At 41.1% G+C, this 20,486-nt stretch overlaps 1 protein-coding gene and 1 pseudogene across 1 annotated transcript; both read left to right on the top strand.

The window, feature by feature from the left end:
• The first annotated feature begins 411 nt into the window (after positions 1-411).
• On the top strand, positions 412-1,416 carry LOC118997245 (olfactory receptor 10A3-like; annotated as a pseudogene).
• Positions 1,417-13,302: 11,886 nt separating this feature from the next.
• LOC118997242 (NACHT, LRR and PYD domains-containing protein 10-like) lies at positions 13,303-15,399 on the top strand. Its single transcript, XM_037060843.1, is given in 5 exon segments — positions 13,303-13,638; positions 13,641-13,797; positions 13,800-13,973; positions 13,976-15,006; positions 15,009-15,399. Coding segments are annotated over 5 exon segments (1,845 nt in total). The 3' UTR covers positions 15,156-15,399.
• Positions 15,400-20,486: the final 5,087 nt, after the last annotated feature.

The raw sequence follows: 20,486 nt of genomic DNA, 5'->3' as shown, positions 1-20,486 counted from the left end.
AAGTTGTTATCAAAATTTTGTGGGTATCTTTTTTCATTTGTCAACTTTTTAAAACTTTAATTTTTTATAGTCTTAAATTTTATATTATTTTAAATCAGGAAAATGAATGACATTGATAGTAATGCCATGAAGATGGAATCTGAATTATGTATTGTGTTTCAAGGCTATGTTTAATGTTCAAACTACATAATGTAAAAGTTGCAATAGAATTTTGATATATTTTGTACTTTACAGACAAGATTTCTGGGCCAGGATTCTTTACTTCCTCCTTTCTGTTTGAAAAATTCATTAATCTGAGAAACTGGCCATTCTCCATAATTGCCACACTGAGTTCCTGCTGGGGAAAGTTCTCTTTTTGGATCATCTGCCAAGTACACATGGGGTAAGGGTAGACACTGACTCAGCTATTGGATGGTGACTTTGTAACTCATGTACTCTGTCCATAAAAGCAAAACATGCTGTACTACTGACATGCAAAGGCAAAATCAAAGTTTTGTGGTTGAATTTATCCTCTTGGGCTTTTCAAACTTTCCCGAACTCCAAGAGTTGCTCTTTGGGATTTTCTTGGTTGTTTACCTGGTGACTCTGATAGGAAATGCCATGATCATAGTCATCATCTCCCTGGAACAGAGTCTCCATGTTCCCCTGTATCTATTTCTCCTGAACTTGTCTGTGCTGGATGTGAGTTTCAGTGCAGCCATCATGCCTGAAATGCTGGTGGTTCTCTCCACTGAGAAATCATCGATTACATTAGTGAGTTGTTGTGCACAAATGTATTTCATTCTTTTTTTTGGTGTGACAGAATGCTGTCTCCTGGGGACAATGGCTTATGACAGATTTGCTGCAATCTGTCATCCTTTGAGTTACCCAATGATTATGAACAAAAGTGTTTTCATAAAATTAGTAATGTTCTCATGGGTCTCAGGAATCATGGTGGCTACTGTGCAGACATCATGGGTGTTTAGTTTTCCATTTTGTGGCCCCAATGAAATTAATCACATCTCTTGTGAAACCCCAGCAGTGCTAGAGCTTGCATGTGCAGACACATTTTGGTTCGAAATCTCTGCATCCATTGGCACCATTTTGATTGTCATGGTTCCTTTCTTTTTCATACTCTTGTCTTACATTCGAATCCTCTTTGCCATCCTGAAGATGCCATCAACCACTGGGAGGCAGAAGGCTTTTTCCACCTGTGCCTCCCATCTCACGTCTGTTACCCTCTTCTATGGCACAGCCAGTATGACCTATTTACAGCCCAAATCTGGCTACTCCCCAGAAACCAAGAAAGTGATGTCATTGGCTTACTCACTTCTTACGCCTCTGCTGAATCCACTGATCTACAGCTTTCGAAACAGTGAGATGAAAAGAGCTTTGATGAAGTTATGGAGAAGAAAAGTAGACTTACACACTTTTTGACTGTCCTGGGAAGCCATGAAGTATTTATTTGGTCACTGTCTCAGTGAACTCTTTTAAATTTAATAAATGGTGGAAAGGTTCGCATTTCTTGGCATGAGTATGCTAAACTTTTTGGGTTCTCCAAATCTGTTAATATAGTAGAATTATCTATATACATTTTTTCATAGGTATATTATATTTCTTTATGTTAGGTATAACACAGGTTCTTCAAAATACTGTTTATTGGTCACCATATAGGTGTTTGTTAGATTTTTGTAACTTCAGGGTATGCTAAATAAAAATCTTCTTTTATATATTCATAAATACTGGTGCTTTAATTTCTGCAGAGTAGGTTTTCAAACCTGAGTTTGATGAGTTAGAGCAATTGTGAATTTGAAAACTTTCATAAGTATTACCAAGTGACTTTTAAAAATTTCATTAACAGATTATTGAAACTTGGGTAATACCCAGATGCTGTATAATACTGTTTTCAGTTAAACATCAAAGTAGCATCAGCAAGAAAGTTTGGTTGAATCTTATTCCTTCACATCTTGAAATTTCTGTCTCACAGCTATTAAAAGAACCAATAAAAATAAGGCTTACTTAAAACAAACAAGCAAAGAAAAAGGAAGCTAAACATCAAGTTTCCTTTTAATCATTCTTTAGTTCATTTGGTCATTCATTGAACATAGAAATCAAATTTTCAATACCTCATTTTATTTATTTTTCCAGCTTTCATGAGATATAATTGACAATTAAAATTGATATATTTAGAGTACAATGTGATGATTTGATATACATACATTGTAAAATGATTACCACAATGAAGTTAATTAACCCATCCTTCACCTTACATAGTCACTTTTTTTGTGTTTGGGTTGAGAACACTTGAGATCTATGAGCAAATTTCAAGTAAACAATACATTATAAAGTACAGTCACCATACAGAACATTAGATCCTCCAAACTTAACACATCTTGCAACTGAACATTTGCGCCCTTTTACCAGCACCTCCCCACTTTGCCTGCCACCCCCACCAGCCCCTGGGGATCACCATTCTACTGTCTGTTCATATGTTAGATGTGAAATTTTTACTTGTATATATTTATTTAAAATTCTACATATAAGTGTTACCATACAGTATTTGTCTTTCTCTCTCTGGCTTATTTCACTTATCATAATGCCCACCAGGTTAATTCGTATTGTCATAAATGGCAGGATTTCCTTCTTTTTTATGATAGAAAATATTGTATGATGTTGTATATATATCACATTGTCGAATCCATACCTCCAATGACAGACATGTAGATTGTTTTCATATCTTGACAATTGTGAATAATGCTGCCACGAACATGGGAGTGCAGACACCTCCTCAAAAATCCCTTCTCATTTTCTTTGGACATATACTCAGAAGTGGGATTGCTGGATCATATGGGAGTTCTATTTTTACCTTTTTAGGGAACCTCCTTTCTGTTTTCCAAAGTGGCTGTAGCAATTTGTATTTACCCTAACAGTGCACAGGAATTGTATCTTTCTACATTCTCGCTAAGAGTTATCTCTTGTCTCCTTGATGATAAATGTTCTAACAGGTATGACGTAGTATGTTATTATGGTTTCGATTTGCATTTTCCTGATGACTAGTGATTTTTTAGCACAATTTCGTGTACCTGTTGGCCATTTGTATGTCTTCTCTGGAAAAGTGTCCATTCAGTTCCTTTGCCCAATGTTTAGTAAGGTTGTTTTATTTTTCGGTTATTGTGTTGTATGAGTTCTTCATATATTTCTGACATTAATTCATGAACAAATATATGATTGGCAAATATTTTCTTCCATTCTGTAAGTTGCCTTTTCATTTGGTTAATTTTGTTTTTGCTGTGTAGCAGGTCTTTAATTTGTTGTAGTCTCACATGTTGATTTTTGCTTCTTTGTTTATTCTTTTGATCTCATGTCCAAAAACATCATTGCTGCAACTAATGTCAGAAGATTTCTCTCCTTGTTTTCTTCTAGGAGTTTTATGATATGAGGTCTTAGGTTTAAGTCTTTAATCCAGTTTAATCTTCACGAGTGGTGTAAGAGAGGGGCCCAAATGTTATTTTTATGTATGTGGTTATCGACTTTGCCCAACACCATTCATTGCAGAGACTGCTCTTTCCCCACTGAGCCTTCTTGGCTCTCTTGTCAAATATTACATAATCATATAGGTGAAGTTTTATTTCTGTGCTCTCAATTTTTATGCCAGTACCATATTCTTTTAGTTACTATACCTTTGTAATATAGTTTGAAATTAGACTGTATGATGTCTCCAGCTTTGTGTTTCTTTCTCAGCATTGTTTTGGTTATTTGGGTCTTCTGTAGTTCCATGTTAATTTTAGTATTTTCTTGTACTTCTATGAAAAATGCCACTGGGATTCTGACAGGGATTACATTAAATATATAGATGGCTTTGGGTAGTATCAACATTTTAACAATATTAATTTTCCAATTTATGAGGAGGAAATATTTTTCCATGTATTAGTGTCTTCTTCAGTACTTTTCATAAGAGTCTTTTAGTTTTCATTATACAGATCTCTCATTTTCTGAGTTAAATTTACTGTTTTTTTAAAATTTTATTTTTACCTTTAGAGGGGAAGGGGAGAGGGAGAGAAATATCAATGTATGGTTGCCTTTTGTGTGCCCCCTGCAGTTGGCCTGCAGGGAACCGGCCTGCAACCCAGGCATGTGCCCTGACTGGGAATTGAACCTCGATCCTCTGGTTCGCAGGCCTGTGCTCAATCCACTGAGCTACACCAGCCAGGGCTTACATTTACTGTTTTTTATGCTATCATGAATAGATTTGTAAAATTTATTTTTGTATATATTTCTGTTGTTAGTGTATAGAAATGCAACTGATTTCTGAATGCATTTTCATACTGCAACTTTAGTGAATTTGTGGATTAGGTCTCAAATTTTTTTGTTTGAGTCCTTAGGATTTTCTATGTATAAGATCATATTGTCTGCCAACATAGACAATCTTACTTCTTCTTTTCAAATGAGGATGGCTTCTGTGTCTTTGTCTTGCTTAATCTCTGTGACTAGGATATCTCTTACTCTGTTGCATAGGAGGGATGAGAGTGGCACTCTTGACTTGTTCCTGATTTTAGAAGAAAGCTTCAACCTTTCACCTTTAGTATAATATTAGTTGTGAGCTTGTCACACGTGGTTTTATTATGGTGAAGTAAGTTTTTTTAATACCCACTTGGTTGAGTTCTTTTATCATCAAAGGATGTTGAATTTTGTCAAATTATTTTTTCTAACTCTTGAGATGATGTAATTTTTAACTTTCATTTTATTAATGTAGTGTATCATGTTTTTAAGTAAATTTTATTGATTATGGTATTACAGTTGTCCAAATTTCCCCCTTTTTGCTGCTCTCTGCCGAGTAACCCCTTCCAGCAATCCCTCCACTTAGTTCACACCTACGGGTCATACACATACGTTCTTTGGCTTCTCTGATTCTTGCATCAACCAATGAATGCATAGATAAGTGGAATAAATAATCAAAGTTTCTCTCTCTACCTGTCCAAAAGTCAATTAAAAAACCTACTGAACTTACATTCTTGAAGTTTCACTACTTTAGAATTTTAAGAAGATTTGGTGCTGAGGTATTATTTCCCCTGAGGATTCTTATTGTGAGTTGGAAGCTGAGTCAGTACAAAACTTCCCTCATTTTGTTGGAGAGTCCACAACGTTTAAAAAACTATTACTATTCTTGAATGTATAATTTTGATGGCTGATCAGAGTCGTTATTTTTAAGAAGAATACAAGTGTGGACTAATTTGAGAAGTAATTGTACAGCAGAATTTGGTTTTGTTGCCTTCACACATATGGGACAACATGTCCTTGTGACACTACTTCTGGTGCAGTTTTTTTTAAGACTCTGAAAATATTGTCATTGTATCATGAGAGTTGGTATTAAGCAGACTGAGGCCAGACTCACTATTATTCATTCATTTCTGCAATAAAAATTTACTGGATATGACCCTAACATTCAAACCATAATAGCCACACATTTTGATTGGGGATTTATTTCCCCCCTACACTCAGCTAAATGCTTGCTGCTCATGATTTCTACTTGCCCACCACAGTGGTTGGCTCAAGTGTGAAATATGATGCAGTCAGAGCCAATGAAATACAAGGGCAATTCCACCCTGTCCCAGAAATTCTAGAAAAAGAGTCATGTTCTTCTCTGATGAACTCAGTTGAGAAGGGATCTAAACCCTAATGCTGATGGAGCCACTTTTAAAACCACCAGGATAAAACATGCAGAATGGAGCGAGCACACCATGAATTAGAGTTGATAATTCTAAATAAACAGAGAAACTGAATACACAATGGCCAGAACATATAGGACAACAGAGCTCTGACCAACACCCTCTATAGCAATCAGCCCTGAACAGTCAGAACTTGGTCAATGACTGTCAGTTTCCCTAATTTTTGATCAGTGACTGCCATTTCCCTATTTATTATCACTCCTACTCCAACTCAGACAAATCAGAGAAAGCAGAATATGATCCCCAGACCAATCCCATAAGATGCTCACTTCTAGTTAGCCACCTCTAGCTTTCTCATGCCATCAGCCTCCAAACAAACCATACTTGTAACTTTCCTTTTTCCTCACTCTTCAGTCTGCCCTTGAACTAGACCCAAGTGAGGGTGACTGACTCTCTTTCCATAACCATTCTGAATACAGACTTTCTCTTCTCATTTGGATAGTATTAGTTTCTTTTCCCAAAATCAAGCCCTGATTTGTACCCTTGCATGATGATGCATTTGGAACTACTATCAACCTGAAGTCCTTCTTTTATGTAATTTTATATCATTTTTGTGTAAGTCAATGGGGGTGTGTTCTCTGCCACTTAGAACTAAAGGATCCTAACTGCTACAATTGATATGTTTTTTGTTTGTTGTGAATTTAAAATAGTGTGTCTGTCCTAAGCAGGGTATTATTTCTTATTACTCACCTTTTCCTCCCTGAGAATATACAGGGATCTAGGTTTGATCTCTACTCACTGATTTTTGCCTAGAATGTGAGTTCTTTCACTTGGAAATTTCAATTCTTTTTCTACTAGAGAAAAGTTTATTCAGGCCTGATTGGTGTGGATCAGTTGGTTGGGTATCATCCAGCAAAGTGAAAGGTGGCCTTTAGATTCCTGGCTGGGGCACATGCCTGGGTTGTGGGCTGTCTCAGGCTAGGGGTGTGCGAGAGGCAACAGGATTGATGTTTCTCTTTCTGTCTTTCTCCCTTCCTTCCCCTGTCTCTAAAAATCATAAACAAAATTTTTAAAGAGTTTATTCAAACCCATTTGTCATTATTATTTCTGACCCAATTATTTGGACATCATGAAATGCCTATAATTCTTAAGTGAATTTAAAATAATTTAAAATAATTATTTTAATCATTTAAAATAACCACCTTCATTGCTGGTTCACTGTGTTACCATCACCCCTTCTTTGGGAGAGCCCCAACACATACTGGAGTGGGGTTTGCTACCAATATGCTCTCTACCTCACCTCCATTGTCCCTCGTAGCTGACTGATCCAGAAGTAGACACCTGTAGCAATCAGAGTCCTGGCAGTGTCCTGGACGGCACATCCACAAACTCTTATCACTCAATTCCTTCTCTAAATTTCCCTGCTTTTTATTCAGCATCAACTCAGTGGACTTGAGATCAAACAGGGTGATTGTCCCTAGAAGAGAAGCTATCTAATGAGATCAGGGTAATCCATCCTACCCTCACTTTTCCAGAGGCTATGCTCTCATTATCTATTATTGCACTTTCATATGTTTTTGAGATTAAGAGCCTCCAGAACAGTGGGGGAGTGGGACAGAGAAAAAGGGGGAAAGGTACAGAAAATAAGTAGCATAAATGGTAGGTAGAAAATCATAGGGAGAGGTTAGGAGTAGTATAGGAAATGTAGAAGCCAAAGAATGTATATGTAGGAGCCACGGACTTGAACTAAAAGTGGGGAAAGCTGGTGAGAGGGGATGTGCAGGGTGGAGGGAAATAAAGAAGGGAAGATGGGACAACAGTAATAGCGTAGTGAATAAAATATATTTTTTTAAAAAGTGCCTCCAGAAGAGATCAGAATTAAGTGAAGCTGTTACAGAGCAGACCTGGGGTGGGAGGGAGGGTGGTGAATTGTATAATATTACTAAATGGACCCACTCTTGTACTCCGGGGCTCTGCCTTGCCTGCTACAGGGCAAAATGTCTCTCAATGCCAGAGATTTGTGACAAGAAAAGGGATTATGTATTTAAAAAATTATACAGACTTAGACGAATGACTTAATGTCTTCATTAAAAATAGTAGTCCTTTCGAATACCCACAAACTCACACTCCATCATTCTCCCCTTTGCCCAGTCCAGGGCACTGTATCTCAGGAAAAGAAGTAGAAGTCCGTGGTTCTGGCAGCCTCTTGGTTCTGGCACCATCCTCCATGTCACCATGTTCTCCGGTTAATCTAAAACCATGTGGCTCCTTCTCACGGCCCAACAGCAAGAATCCTTTCACCCCTTTTCTTCCAGGTGAAGTCTTTCCTGTTTCCTAAGCCATGTGGCAAAAAGGGCACACCCTAAAGCTTTGAGGTCCCAACATTCACCAAAGCCATGTGGTCCCAAAAAGCCCCACATGGCTGCAATGCCTGGGTTTAAATCCCAGCACCAGTCTTCCTCTGCAGCCCCATTTCTGACTCCTCCCACAATCAGTTACACCTACCAGCATTCCCATATTCTTCCAGCTTTACCGGGCTGCCATAGTAAGTTGGGAAGGCATGGCCCTTTGGCGTGGAGCCAATCATCTCCAAGCTTTCTTGAAGGCAGTGTAACCTGGGGGAGTTGCCTCCCAATTGCATCATGGATTGAAGTCACTGCCATCCCCTTGGCTCAAAGCTTGGCCACAGCTATTTAACATATCAGTTAAAAGTTATAGATAGGTTAAATGACTTTCCTAGAGGTCATCTGCAAAATGGTTATTGTTCAGAACAACTCTCAGTTGCCATGCTCCATGTGTTCCATCCCCTAGTTCAGACTTGTGGGGGTGAGGGCATTATATATTAGTGTATACATATACATATATATATATATATATACACTAATATATATATTATATATTAGTGTACATATAATATATATTTATGTATATATTTATATATATATTGCTTATTGGACAGAATGCTATAGAACTGACACTGTACCAGGTTGTGGGATCAGGCCTGTATATATATATACTAATATTTCCTGGATACCCTGAGTTTTGGACCCCATTACAAATCCTCATTCCGCTGACCCTCCCACCCCCAACCTGGCTGCATACTGTTACAAAGCCATTACTTAAGATATTTCTTCACTGGGCTGAAAATTTACATTTATTTCCCTATTGAAAGTGCACAGCACCTGGATCACCAAGAGCTTGTCCAATAAGGACAATAACAAAGCAGAGCCCAGATGAGATAATGCAGAAACAGAAAAATGTCTTCAAGTTAAATAGCATGAACAGTCCAACCAGGATAGCCTTTGGTGTCCCCTCAACTTGAGTGAATTTCAGACAGCTGTTTTTCCTGTTTATAGGCTCCTGTCCTGACCTGACTTTTTGTAGAGCACTTTAGAAAACTGGTAAATGCAAATTCTTTCTCAGCTGCTGCCTTGGAAGCTGCCTCCTGCTATGGAGATAGGAGGCAGTTTCCTCTTCCTTTGGGGGAGATTGGTTAGCAAATAGGTGGTTCAAGATTTCCTTCACTCCAGCTCTCAAATCTCACCAGCCCTCTGTTTCGGCAGTGTTTGCATTCAGTCTCTCCCCACTACTGCAATAGTCTTTTTTAAAATTAATTAATTAAATTAATTTAATTTTAATAGCTGTTCAAGTACAGTTTTCTGTCTTTTACTCTCATCCCAGCCCACCTCACCCCCCTGCAATAGTCCTGAGTAGTGTCTTGACCCATTTAACCTCATCTGGTGCAGTTCTTACTTTGACAGTTCTTTTAACGTGAATTTCATACAGAGTACTGAAAGAACCCCAACTACTAAACGCCTGTGTACTTTACTGTCTTTGTGAACATGGCTTTACTATTTTATTGTCTTTTTAGCATTCCAGGAGACTCCTGACTGGGCCTCCAGGCAAATAGCTTGCTTGTACATTTCAGTAACTTCCCTGAAGATCCATTAAGTCTTTGAGAAGAGCCATCAACAGGGAGGTGGGATCCAAGACCCTTCTCAATGTGTGTCTCCCTCCCTACACTGAGACACCCCAGAGTGAGAGAACAGTCTGGAAGGTGCCAGTCACTCAAGGCCTGATTCCAAAACCTGGTACAGTGTCAGTTCTATAGCATTCTGTCCAACCAGCAGAGACAAAGGTTGGGCAAAGGGTTTTACAAACACCTCCCTGGATTTGATCCTTGCCTATTTCTTTCTTTCAAAATTGTTTGCTGGGAGAGATTGAAAATGAAAAAGTTTTATTTCTGAGTCTAGAGAGACCTGGCTCCTTTAGATTTTCTCTAAATTCTGCTGAAAATCTTAATAGTTTGGCCCCTAGTTAATTTTTTGGTCCTAGTATTTTATTATATGCTGCTAAAAGAAACCAGTTAACAATTCTAATATTCTGCCTGGAACCCTCCTCAGTCAGATTTGCTTCGTTATTGGTATGTTTGTATTGTCTACATTGTCCCATATGATAACTTTGATGTATAGCCAGTACATCACATTGGCGCCATTTTATCCAGCATCCAGTAACAGTTTCCTGTCTGCCAGCCCTACATCAACAATCTCCTCCAAGCCCTTCCAGCTTTCATCAGCACTATCCTCTAGACACTTCCTGATTCTGTCCTTTTCTCATGCTAGGATCAATGTCAACTTTCAGTGTTCTATTATGGTTTATTGATGGTGTTATATCTGAAGTAAGAACTGAAGGTTGAGTGTTCCTTATTTGTACAGAATCCGTAGAATGCCAGTGTGTATGTGTGTGTATGTGTGTTGGGTTGTGTGTAGGGAAGAGAATGATCAGTTTTAGAAAGCAAAGCAATCCATTTAATCTTTATTCATCAACATTTGTTGAGTGACTTCTATGTACCAGATACCATGTTAGGTGCTGGGAACACAGAGATAAGTATGATAGCCTAGTGGGAGATACAAGTATTAAACAAATAAACACATAATAAAATACTATCATAATTGTATTTACTATTGTAAAGAGATAGAACAGGATATCTTGGGTTTGAACAAAAGACCTTATCTAGCCTGGAGTGGGAGGAGCTGAGAGATAGGCTCTGGGAAGAATAGGGATGACCTCACCAAGTAATAAAGGCTGATAAGAGTTGGCTAGTCCCACCCATAGCGGTTGGGACCATTGGAAGGAATGAAGTGTTTGAAGGTGTGAATGTGAAGGAGTTTGATGTCATTCTAGGAAAGAGAGAACGAGGTATGAGCTAGAGAAATAGGCAGAAGCCAGACTGTACCAAGTCTTGTAGGTACAGTAAGAACTCTGAATTTTACCTACTAGATAAAGTTAGTTAGTGAGGAGTAAAGCAAAGCAGTGATGTGGACAGAGTTGTACTTTTAAAATGTCCTTCTGGGAGATCCTACCTTTTGCAACAGCATGGATGGAGCTGGAAGCATTATGTTGGGTGAAATAAGCCAGATGGTGAAAGACAAATACCATATGATCTCACCTTTAACAGGAACCTAAACAAAAAACAAACAAGTAAGCAAAATATAAACAAAGACACTGAAATAGAGAACAGCTTGACTGTGACCAGAGGGGAGAGGGGAGGGAATTCCTGGGGGAAAGGGGAAGGATTTACAGAAACTAGTATAAAGGACACATGGACAAAAACTAAGGGGGGTGGAAATGAGAGGGAAGTGGGGAGCACTGGGGGCATGGGCTGGGCTGGGAGTAGGAAACAGAAAACTGTATTTGAACAACAATTTAAAAATAAATAAATAAATAAATAAAATGTCCTTCTGACTGCTGAGTAGATCCCTGATGGGTGAGGTTCAAGAGTAGGAAGAGGCAAGGAAGAGGCTATTGCTACAGTGCAGGCGAGAGTTATGTGGCTTGGGCTAGGATGGTGGCAGTGGAAGTGGAGCAGCAAGAATGAGTCTACCCACATTTAATATATCAATTGATAGGACTTGGTAATGACTTATATGTGGGAGGGGGTAGAAGAGAGAGAGAGGTGTTAAGTATAAACCCATATTTCTGGTAAGAGTAGAGAATGGTTGGGGTTCCATTTGCTGAGACATGGAACCCTGGAAGGGAATATTTTGGTGGGGGGTGAAATCCAGTTTGGGGTGAGCAAAGTTGGAGATGTCTGTGTGGGATCAAAGTCAAGTAGATAGCTGGGATAAATTGATCAGGCTTAGAAGGAAGGTCTCAATTAGGGGAAGAGGGCAATCGCTAGAGAGAGATGCAATATACAGAGAGGGCCTTCTTAAGATGCAGAGACTGCAGAAGGTTTGAGGTTCCACTGGAAGAATCCCAAAGAGAAGGAGAGACCCTTAATTAGTGTGGTTCAGGTCTTGTGCTGATGAGTTGCTATCTGACGAAAAGATAGACACTAATTGGTGATGAGCTATCTGAATAACAGAGATGGAAGAGAGAGCTGTGAAGTTATAGCAATTCTGGGGACCAAGGAACTCATATTAGGCAGCTATGGGCCAGGGTACCTGGAACAGAGGAAGTGGATTCCTCTCTCAGGCATTTGATGAATGAAAGTTTCAGAAGGGATTTGGTTAACTATCCCCAAACATGGATTAGATTGTCCCTGCCATCTAGTGGGTCAAGCACATGATTGCTATACTCTCGCTGCTCAGAGTCCAGGGGAGCTAAACTGTTCATGGATTCACCAATAACATCTCTGATGGATTCACAGAAAATAACAAAATCAATCACATTGACTCTGGGCACAAAAAATTGGCAGCGTCAACTTCTATCTCCTTAATAGGTGTAGGTGAGCAGAAGGACTGAGGTGCATCCAATATTCTTACCCTCTTCTATCTCCACTCCCTCTAGGGGACTGGTTTGTTTGAGTGTGGCAAATGTGACTCAGCTCTGTATGGAAAACCTGCAGAAGTGAACTGGTGGGCAGGAGCCAGATCTTCAAACCGGGTTTTCCCATGGGAATCAGGCTTAGAAAATGCATACAGATTGTTATGGCTTGGTCTTGCCAGAACTCCATCACCCTGGTCTGAAACAACAAATGTGTATTGTCTATCTTCAAGGTGATATCCAAAGCCTGCATGAATTTTTCCAAGGACGGAGCTAATCGGCTCATTGCCATCCCCCTCTGCATGTTACTTTTATTTCCTTGATTGTACCTAAAATGTAGACAGTGATATTCTATGTAATAAATAATAAATCTTTCTCTGATGTAAGATCACAGGACAACAATAAAATCCTGTCTAGGCAAGGGTCAAGGGACTCCCCTCTTGAGGGAGTGGCTGAGGCACCCACAGGCACTCTCCCCTTGAGAGAGTAGTCGTGTGGTTCCCTTTTTCTCCACAGGATTGTTGTTGCCTGTGCATTCACTCTTGTCATCATCCACAACAGGTGGACTCTGCTGGCCAGGGTCCACCACATGCAGTCTGTGCAGAAGGTGCTGTGACTGATCAAATGTGTCAAAAATGGTTTGCAATGATTTGTGCTGGAGATTTCTTGCTGGATGATGATCCATGGTCACGTAGACCAGTTGAAGTTGATGGCAATCAAATCAAGACATTACTTGAGAACAATCAATGTTCACCATGTGGGAGATAGCTGACATAGTCACAACATCCAAATCAATAAAGGTACTGGTGTAAATGAAAAGTGTGTGTTTCCTTTTATGGAACAAAAACACAGAAACATTTTGGGACAAAAAACTTAGAGAGCATAGAATATGAGACTAAAGAGCAGAGTCCAGAATTTGAAGGGTCATTTTGTCTTTTCTGTATTCCCATCTCACCACCTAATACCCCACGTGTCTGGGGCAGATTACAGAGACATATACCGAGAGTATGTGCGCTGCCTGGAGGAGAGGCAAGAAGAGGGCGTCCGCCCCAGCTACAACCAGCTGCTTCTTGTGGCCAAGCCCAGCTCAGGGAGTGTCCCTCAGGAGCAGGAGCTGGACTCTGTCACCCTGGAGGCTCTATTTGATTCAGGGGAAGAGCCCAACCAAGGCTCACCCATAGTGGTGCTACAAGGGTCAGCTGGCACTGGAAACAAAACACTGGCAAAAAAAAACTGGTGCTGGACTGGGCCATTGGCAGCTTGTACCCAGGCTGGTTTGATTATGTCTTTTACGTGAGCTGCAGAGAAGGGGTCCTGCTGCCAGAGGGCACACTGGACCAGCTCCTTCTCTGGTGTTGTGGGGACAATAAAGCACCTGTCACAGAGATCGGAGGCATCCAGAGTGGCTCCTCTTTATCCTGGATGGCTATGATGAGCTACAGAAGCTTTTTGCAGTGAGGCTGAGGAGGCCAGGACCCAGTCGCACAGAGGATGTGCTGTACCCTCTAATTAGGAGAGAGGTACTTCCCACATCCTCCCTTCTCATCACCAATCAGCCTCTGGTTTGCGGAACCTACAGTCCTTGCTGAAACAAACACACCATGTCCACATCCTGGGCTTCTCTGATGATGAGAAGGAGAAGTATCTCCAATCCTATTTCACAGATGAGGAGCAAGTCAAAATGGCCACTGACTTTGTATGCAGAAATGACGTTCTCTACAAAGCATGTCAGGTTCCAGGCCTTTGCTGGGTGGTCTGCTCCTGGCTGGAGGGGCAGATGGAAAGAGGTGGAGAGTTCCCAGAGATTCCCAGTAATGACACTGACATCTTCATGGCCTATGACTCCACCTTCTTGCAGCCTACTGACAATGAGGGCTGCCCTGATCCTACCCGACACAAGGTCCTGAGGGGTCTGTGCTCCTTGGCAGCTCAGGGGATCCAGCACCAGAGGTTCCTGTTTGAAGAAGCTGAGCTCAGGGAGCACAATTTGGATGGGCCCAGCCTTGCTGCTTTCCTGACCAGCCACGATTACCAAGAGGGACTTGACATCAAAAAGTTCTACAGCTTCCGCCACATCAGTTTCCAGGAATTTTTGCATGCCATGTCCTACCTGGAGAAACAAGACCAGAGCCAGCTGGGGGAAGAGGCCCTCAGGGAAGTGACTAGGCTGATGGATGACAAGGTGCAGGCAGGGAATGAGGAGATGACCCTCAGTATGCAGTTCTTACTGAACATGTCGAAGAAAGAGAGCTCCTCAAACTTTGAGGTAACATTCTGCTTCAAAATTTCCCCCTCAATACAGCAGGATCTGAAGAACTTCAAAGAACAAATGAACTCTGTGAAGCACAGCAGGACCTGGGACTTGGAATTCAACCTGTATGAGTCGACAAGGAATCTGGTAAAGAGTGTTCAGATGAGTGACGTAGCATTTAAGATGAAACATTCCAACAAAGAGAAATCTGACAGCAGGAAAATAGTATGTGTCAAAGCCCGATTGAGTAAAGCAAAGAAAGAGGAGCAGAAATGTCCAGTTGTGGACAAAGATAATAATATAACAGGGACACAGAAGGCGGCTGCTAGTGGAAAAGGCAGAGAGAGGGAAGGAGAACTAGAGACAAGGAGGGCAGGAGGACAGGAAGCAGAGAAATGGAGACACTGGAGTGGAAGGTGGGTGGTGGGATAGAGAGACAAGAGGGTGGGGGAGAGAGTAGAAAGGAGTGGAGAGATGTGAGATTAGACTGATGAGCACAGGAGTGGAAGGACAGAGGAGCAAATAGAAAGGAGAAGTAGAAAAAGATCAGACTTGGAAGACAGGACTTGGGGATTGAAAGCCAATGGGTCCCAGGAACAATCATAGGTGTCAACAATGACTCAAGTTCAGTTATTTAGCACTCCCCACCCCCCTGCCCAGGCTGTTTGTAACTTCCCAAAGTGCAGAGTCTGACATTTGCCTCTTTCCTATAAAACAAACTCCTTAATATAATACAATGTGGATTGTGCTCATTGTATAAGATTAGATAATGTGAAGCATATCAGTGTCAACATTTAAAGGAAATATTGTGCTGTGGTATAATGGAGAGAGAGAGAAAAAGAAATCAGGTTGTGTTCTGACCAAGGATGGAACCAGCAACCTTCTGGTGCACAGGACGACATTCCAATCCACTAAGCCACCTGGCTAGGGCAGATTTTGCTCATAGAATCTGTACTGTGACTTGACTTACCTCCGTGCTAATAACGTGCCACTGTGGTCTCCAGCTGTACAATTAATGGACTTTCCTTGTTAGAAAGATCAGTGATTTCCAAGCACTGACTCATAATCTCTTTCTCCTTTGATTCCCTCTGCATAGAAAAGAAGAAGGAAAGGAATTACAGATGTAGGTGTGTGGTCAGTTCCCAACTCCCTTATCACAGATGAGGAAATTTAAGTCAGGAGCCCCATTTCTTTCCGGGGTTTGCAGAGGCCCTCGAAGACTGTGAGTACCCTGAATGTGCCCCCATCCCTGCTGCTGCTGCTGGCTCCAGTGTGACTGAGAGTGCTGCCCCTGTCTGGGACTCCAGTGCCCCACAGAAAGTTACAGGCACATCTCTTGGCTTCTCACACCTTTTTATTGCTGTCATGACTCCTTGTCAGGTGATTCCATGTATACCAATCCACAGATAGCAATCCACTGGATGCACCCAGATATCTCAATTCAAGGGAACTCCTCCCTGAGTGGTCAACTTGGCATGCCACGACACCAATGATGAACTCTTCTTCTCACAGGGAGTTTGGTGGCCCTACATTTTGTAATTATATGCATAGCATGTCGAACACAGATTGCCTGCCAGTAACATAAAATATGTATTATAAGGAACAGTATGTGTGTGCATGTATTGATTTGAAGAGAAATTTATTCTGTATCACTGAGCTAGGCTGTGTTGACCCCCTAACAAGCTTAGATGTTCTCAGCAGGCCAACTCCTGAATGTCATAGAGAATTTGGGAACAATGAAACAATGAAGATGCCCAGCCACATTGCTGGATGTTCATGTGGCCACAAAGATCTGTTTCAAAAAATAAACATGGTTCTAACATCCAGTTGAGGTTTAGACATATTATTTCACTTAGGATTCACATTCAGTTCAAATTAGCTTTAGCAAAACTTAAATGATTTACTGTATTCAATTCAATAAAAAAAAAAACCAGACTTCCAGTTTTAGGTACATCATGCTCATTCTAACAACATCATCAAGGCTTTAATACTTTTTCCTCTCGGTCCTTTTTATAGCTGCCTTTGGCTCTTATTTTAGAAAGTAACCTTTCTGTGTCAGAGAAAGTGAGCTTAGGAAATTCAACTTAAACCATCCTTACAGTCAATAATCCCAAAGGAAGAGATTAATCTTTCCTAATAGCTGTAGCAGGGAAGTTGGGGGAGGGTTCTGACCTGACCCTGGGTACGTGCCATGTATTGAACACTCCCTGTGGTCTGGAAGACGAACTTCTCTGACTGGACAGACTTGACTTTCAAGGCCTGGGTCATATAGCCACACTTCTCAAGTCATTTTGCCATGTCCCTAGGGCTGAGTAAGAAAGCATCAACACCTCCAGAAATGCACAGAATGGGAGAGTGGCTCCCCCAAAGATACCATTTTGAACAGAAAAAAAATAGTATGTCACACAGATACAGTGTGTCTGATGGATTGGGGTTTCCTGAGGGTCTGGGCAAAGGGAAACACAATGAACCCCCCGTGTGTAGAAGTCTGGAAGTCTGGACCCAACCAGGCTACAAGGCCTGGTGGTCAGAGAGGGTAGTGATTCCAGGAAGAGAAAGAGTCTGGGCCCACCTATTCCTAACTTAACCTCCCTCTGAGGAGTGGGAAGTATGAACCAAGGGAATGAGAAGTCTGTGGCCAAGAGGAAGGAGCTCCATCCTTAGGGAAGAGCTATAGAAACTCTTCAAAGAGTGGGGTTTCAGAGTGGTAGGTGGAGGAGGGTGTCAGGCAAGGTAGAAGAGACAAGTTAAATTTGAATTTCAGGTAATATTTTGGCACAGGATACTAAAATTACTTGTTGTGGGCCCTGGCTGGTGTAGCTCAGTGGGTTGAGCGCGGGCCTGCAAACCATTCGATTGCGGTTCCATTCCCAGCCAGGGCACATGCCTGGGTTGCAGGCCAGTTCCCAGCAGGGGACACTCAAGAGGCAACCATACACTGATATTTCTCTCCCTCTCTCCTTCCCTTCCTCTCTAAAGATAAATAAATAAAATCTTTAAAAAAATTACTTGTTGTATATCCAAAATTCAATTTAACAAGGAGTCCTGTGTTTTTATTTGCTCAATCTGGCAACCCCAAGTGGAGGAGGCTGGTGGTGGAGCGGGTGCAGCCATAAGCACAGGAGGAAGACACCAGCTGCTACAGCTCCAGTTAGTTCTGAAATCCTGCCTGACTCTCCTCCCTTTCCCTGGGACTTTTAAAAGAAAAATGGCCTCCTATAGAACTCATAGACTTGTGGGGAGCCTGCAATAGGTAAAAATTGTGAGTATACTTGGTAATATTTGGGTAAGGGTTGCCAGGACAAGACTGAACTTACGTTAGTAAATCTGCAGCAACTTTGAGTTTGGGTCTGTGTGCTACATGTGACAATTACCTGTACTGTCCAGTGAAGTCTGGAACACAGTTATCAGCTGTGGAGAGGATGGCAGAAAGTGCAATAATTCAGAAGTGTGTGAGGTGGCTTGACACTTAGAGAAGACTCAATCGATTCTACCTGTTTCCTGCATATGTCAGTATGTGGACAGATACTTGAGGTATGTTCATTCTGCACCAAATTTGTTGAGGACTGCTGCCTCCATCTTGGCCACTGGTGGGGCATCCAGTTGAACACCTGTCAGACTCTAGTATACTGTCAGGTACTGCACCAAGGATTTTCTGCATCTATAAGTTTTGTCTTGGTTGTCACTGACAATGCTCTTTCTCAGACAATTCAGAATTTCTACTTCTATTTTTGGAACATTGGCAGAAATTCAACCCCCTCCTCATCATAGAAAAGGATAGTGACTGATTTCACTGCCTGCTGATGGGACTTCATCTGCTGCTTTCCTTCTTGTTTCCAGATCCCAGTGAGCGCCCTACCATGCCGGAAGGTGATTACAGCATTCGTGCAGGGCTCCTAGCAATGTCTCTAAGGTCAGACGTTCAGCCTGTTCAGTGAAGGGAGAGTTGACCAGGAATATCCTGTCATTAGTAGAATGTGTGACCATTCATCCCTTGGATTCTTTTATACCCTTTTCCCCACGACCGCTGGACTTGGGAACCAACCACAAACTGTAAAGTCCTTGAAGTGATTCATTTATGGACTTCCCTTGGCCTAATTTCTATTTATTCTCCATCCTCTCTCTTGCCAAGATTTGAAATCCTCTCTTCTTCACCCACCACATCCATGTCCTCCAGGACTTATCAACGTGCCCTGAAGTACCTTTCATTTTTTGTTCATCCCTTCCACTCTCTCCACCTATCCTTCCAGTCTTTCTTGCCAAGACAACTAATGGGATCTGGTTGGGTCTCAGCTTTCATCTTCCTCTTTGTATTCATACAATAACTTAATGTAGACAGTGTGCTTTCTCATACATGTAGGGGCATTTGAGTGTTGACTTGCCATCGTTCATTGGCATCGTTCTCCTGTCAGCAGTACCTTCATTTCTCTTTCGGAATTTTTTTCATGGAATCCTTTTAGGTATACATTGCTGGGATTGATACTACCCCCAGTTATGGGGTAGAGACCATGAAAGGTACACAGTTAGCAGCATTTCCTGGCTTTGTCACAGCCACAGTGACTGGTGTATGATTTCTCAGGTGATTTCACAACAGTGAATGATATGACAGGAATTCAAACCTTGGATTGGTTTTTGTGAGTGAGAATACTGTTTACTGCAAGATAACTAGTATGTTCCCCATAACACAAAGATTAGAGAGAATGTATCCCTGAGTGCTTTTGGAAACCCTAGTGCCTGTCTCTAGGAGGGGAGAGCTTCCTGGAGAATGACACCTATCCTAGGAAAGCAGAGATGAGAAACAGAGGAAGGAAACCCATCCAGGTCCTGGTTACATCATCTGGGTTCCAAATGAAGCCATGCCTGAAGATTCATTCATCCTGAATTCTGCTGGGACTGAGCCAGTGGCTCATTGATTGTTCAAGTCAGTATAGAGTGAACTATGAGTCCTCTGAGTCTTATACATACTCTGTGAGATTAATAAAATTTTCTTTATTTCAGCTGAAAGGTAAGAGGGCCAAAGAAATTACATATTTGCTTGAAGTCATAGAACTAGTTCAGATGTTTTGACTTCCAAATTAAAAAGCTCCAACTATAAAATCATCTGAGTGACACTCCTCCTCCGAAATTTTCAGTGTTTCTATGTTTGCCTAGAAGATATAGAACATTTTGGTAATGCCATTTAGGCTTTCCACAAAGTAACTTCAGTCTACTTGCCTCAATGTTTCCTATCATTGCCAAAACTGTCTATCCCATGCCATCAGACCTTCTGTCTAGATCACCCTGCTTTTGCTCACACCCTCACCTATTTCTCCTCCCTTCATTCTGCTTATTTGCTAACTTTCACCCAGCCTCTGCTTTCATTTCTAACAAGGCAGGAGAGGCCATGGTGGAATTGAGTCTCTTGAGTGAAGAGCTGTTGATTCCCTATGGAAACCTGAAAAGTGTTGCTCTAAGTGTGTGCATTGAGCTTTCTTATATCTATATGGGAGAGTCTACATAAACTGAGTGTAAGTTATTTAGAGAAGGATTCTCCCAGGGGAACAACTCAATGCCATGAAATCAGTTCATTGAATCTCTGGGTTGTATTTATGGGAGAGTTTTGTTTTTTTTTACCTAAAGAGGTGAAACCTGATTAAATAGGATGAAAATGAGAGGCAGTCCATAGGTCAGGTTCTGCTTATGTAAATGTCACTGGGTTTACCATTTATTATTCACATGACAATTGGACATGGTTGTCAAGTGATATCTGAGTGTTAAGGTAAGGATGTCAAGTACTCTGTCTTTCATATCCATATATCCAATCATTTTGTTAATGATTAGAG

This window comes from Sturnira hondurensis, unplaced genomic scaffold (assembly GCF_014824575.4).
Source record: "Sturnira hondurensis isolate 20B ecotype Veracruz unplaced genomic scaffold, ASM1482457v3 Scaffold0012803, whole genome shotgun sequence".
NCBI classification, from domain to species: domain Eukaryota; kingdom Metazoa; phylum Chordata; class Mammalia; order Chiroptera; family Phyllostomidae; genus Sturnira; species Sturnira hondurensis.
The sequence above is the reverse complement of the archived record's forward strand: the minus strand, read 5'-3'. Positions and strand labels throughout refer to the sequence as shown.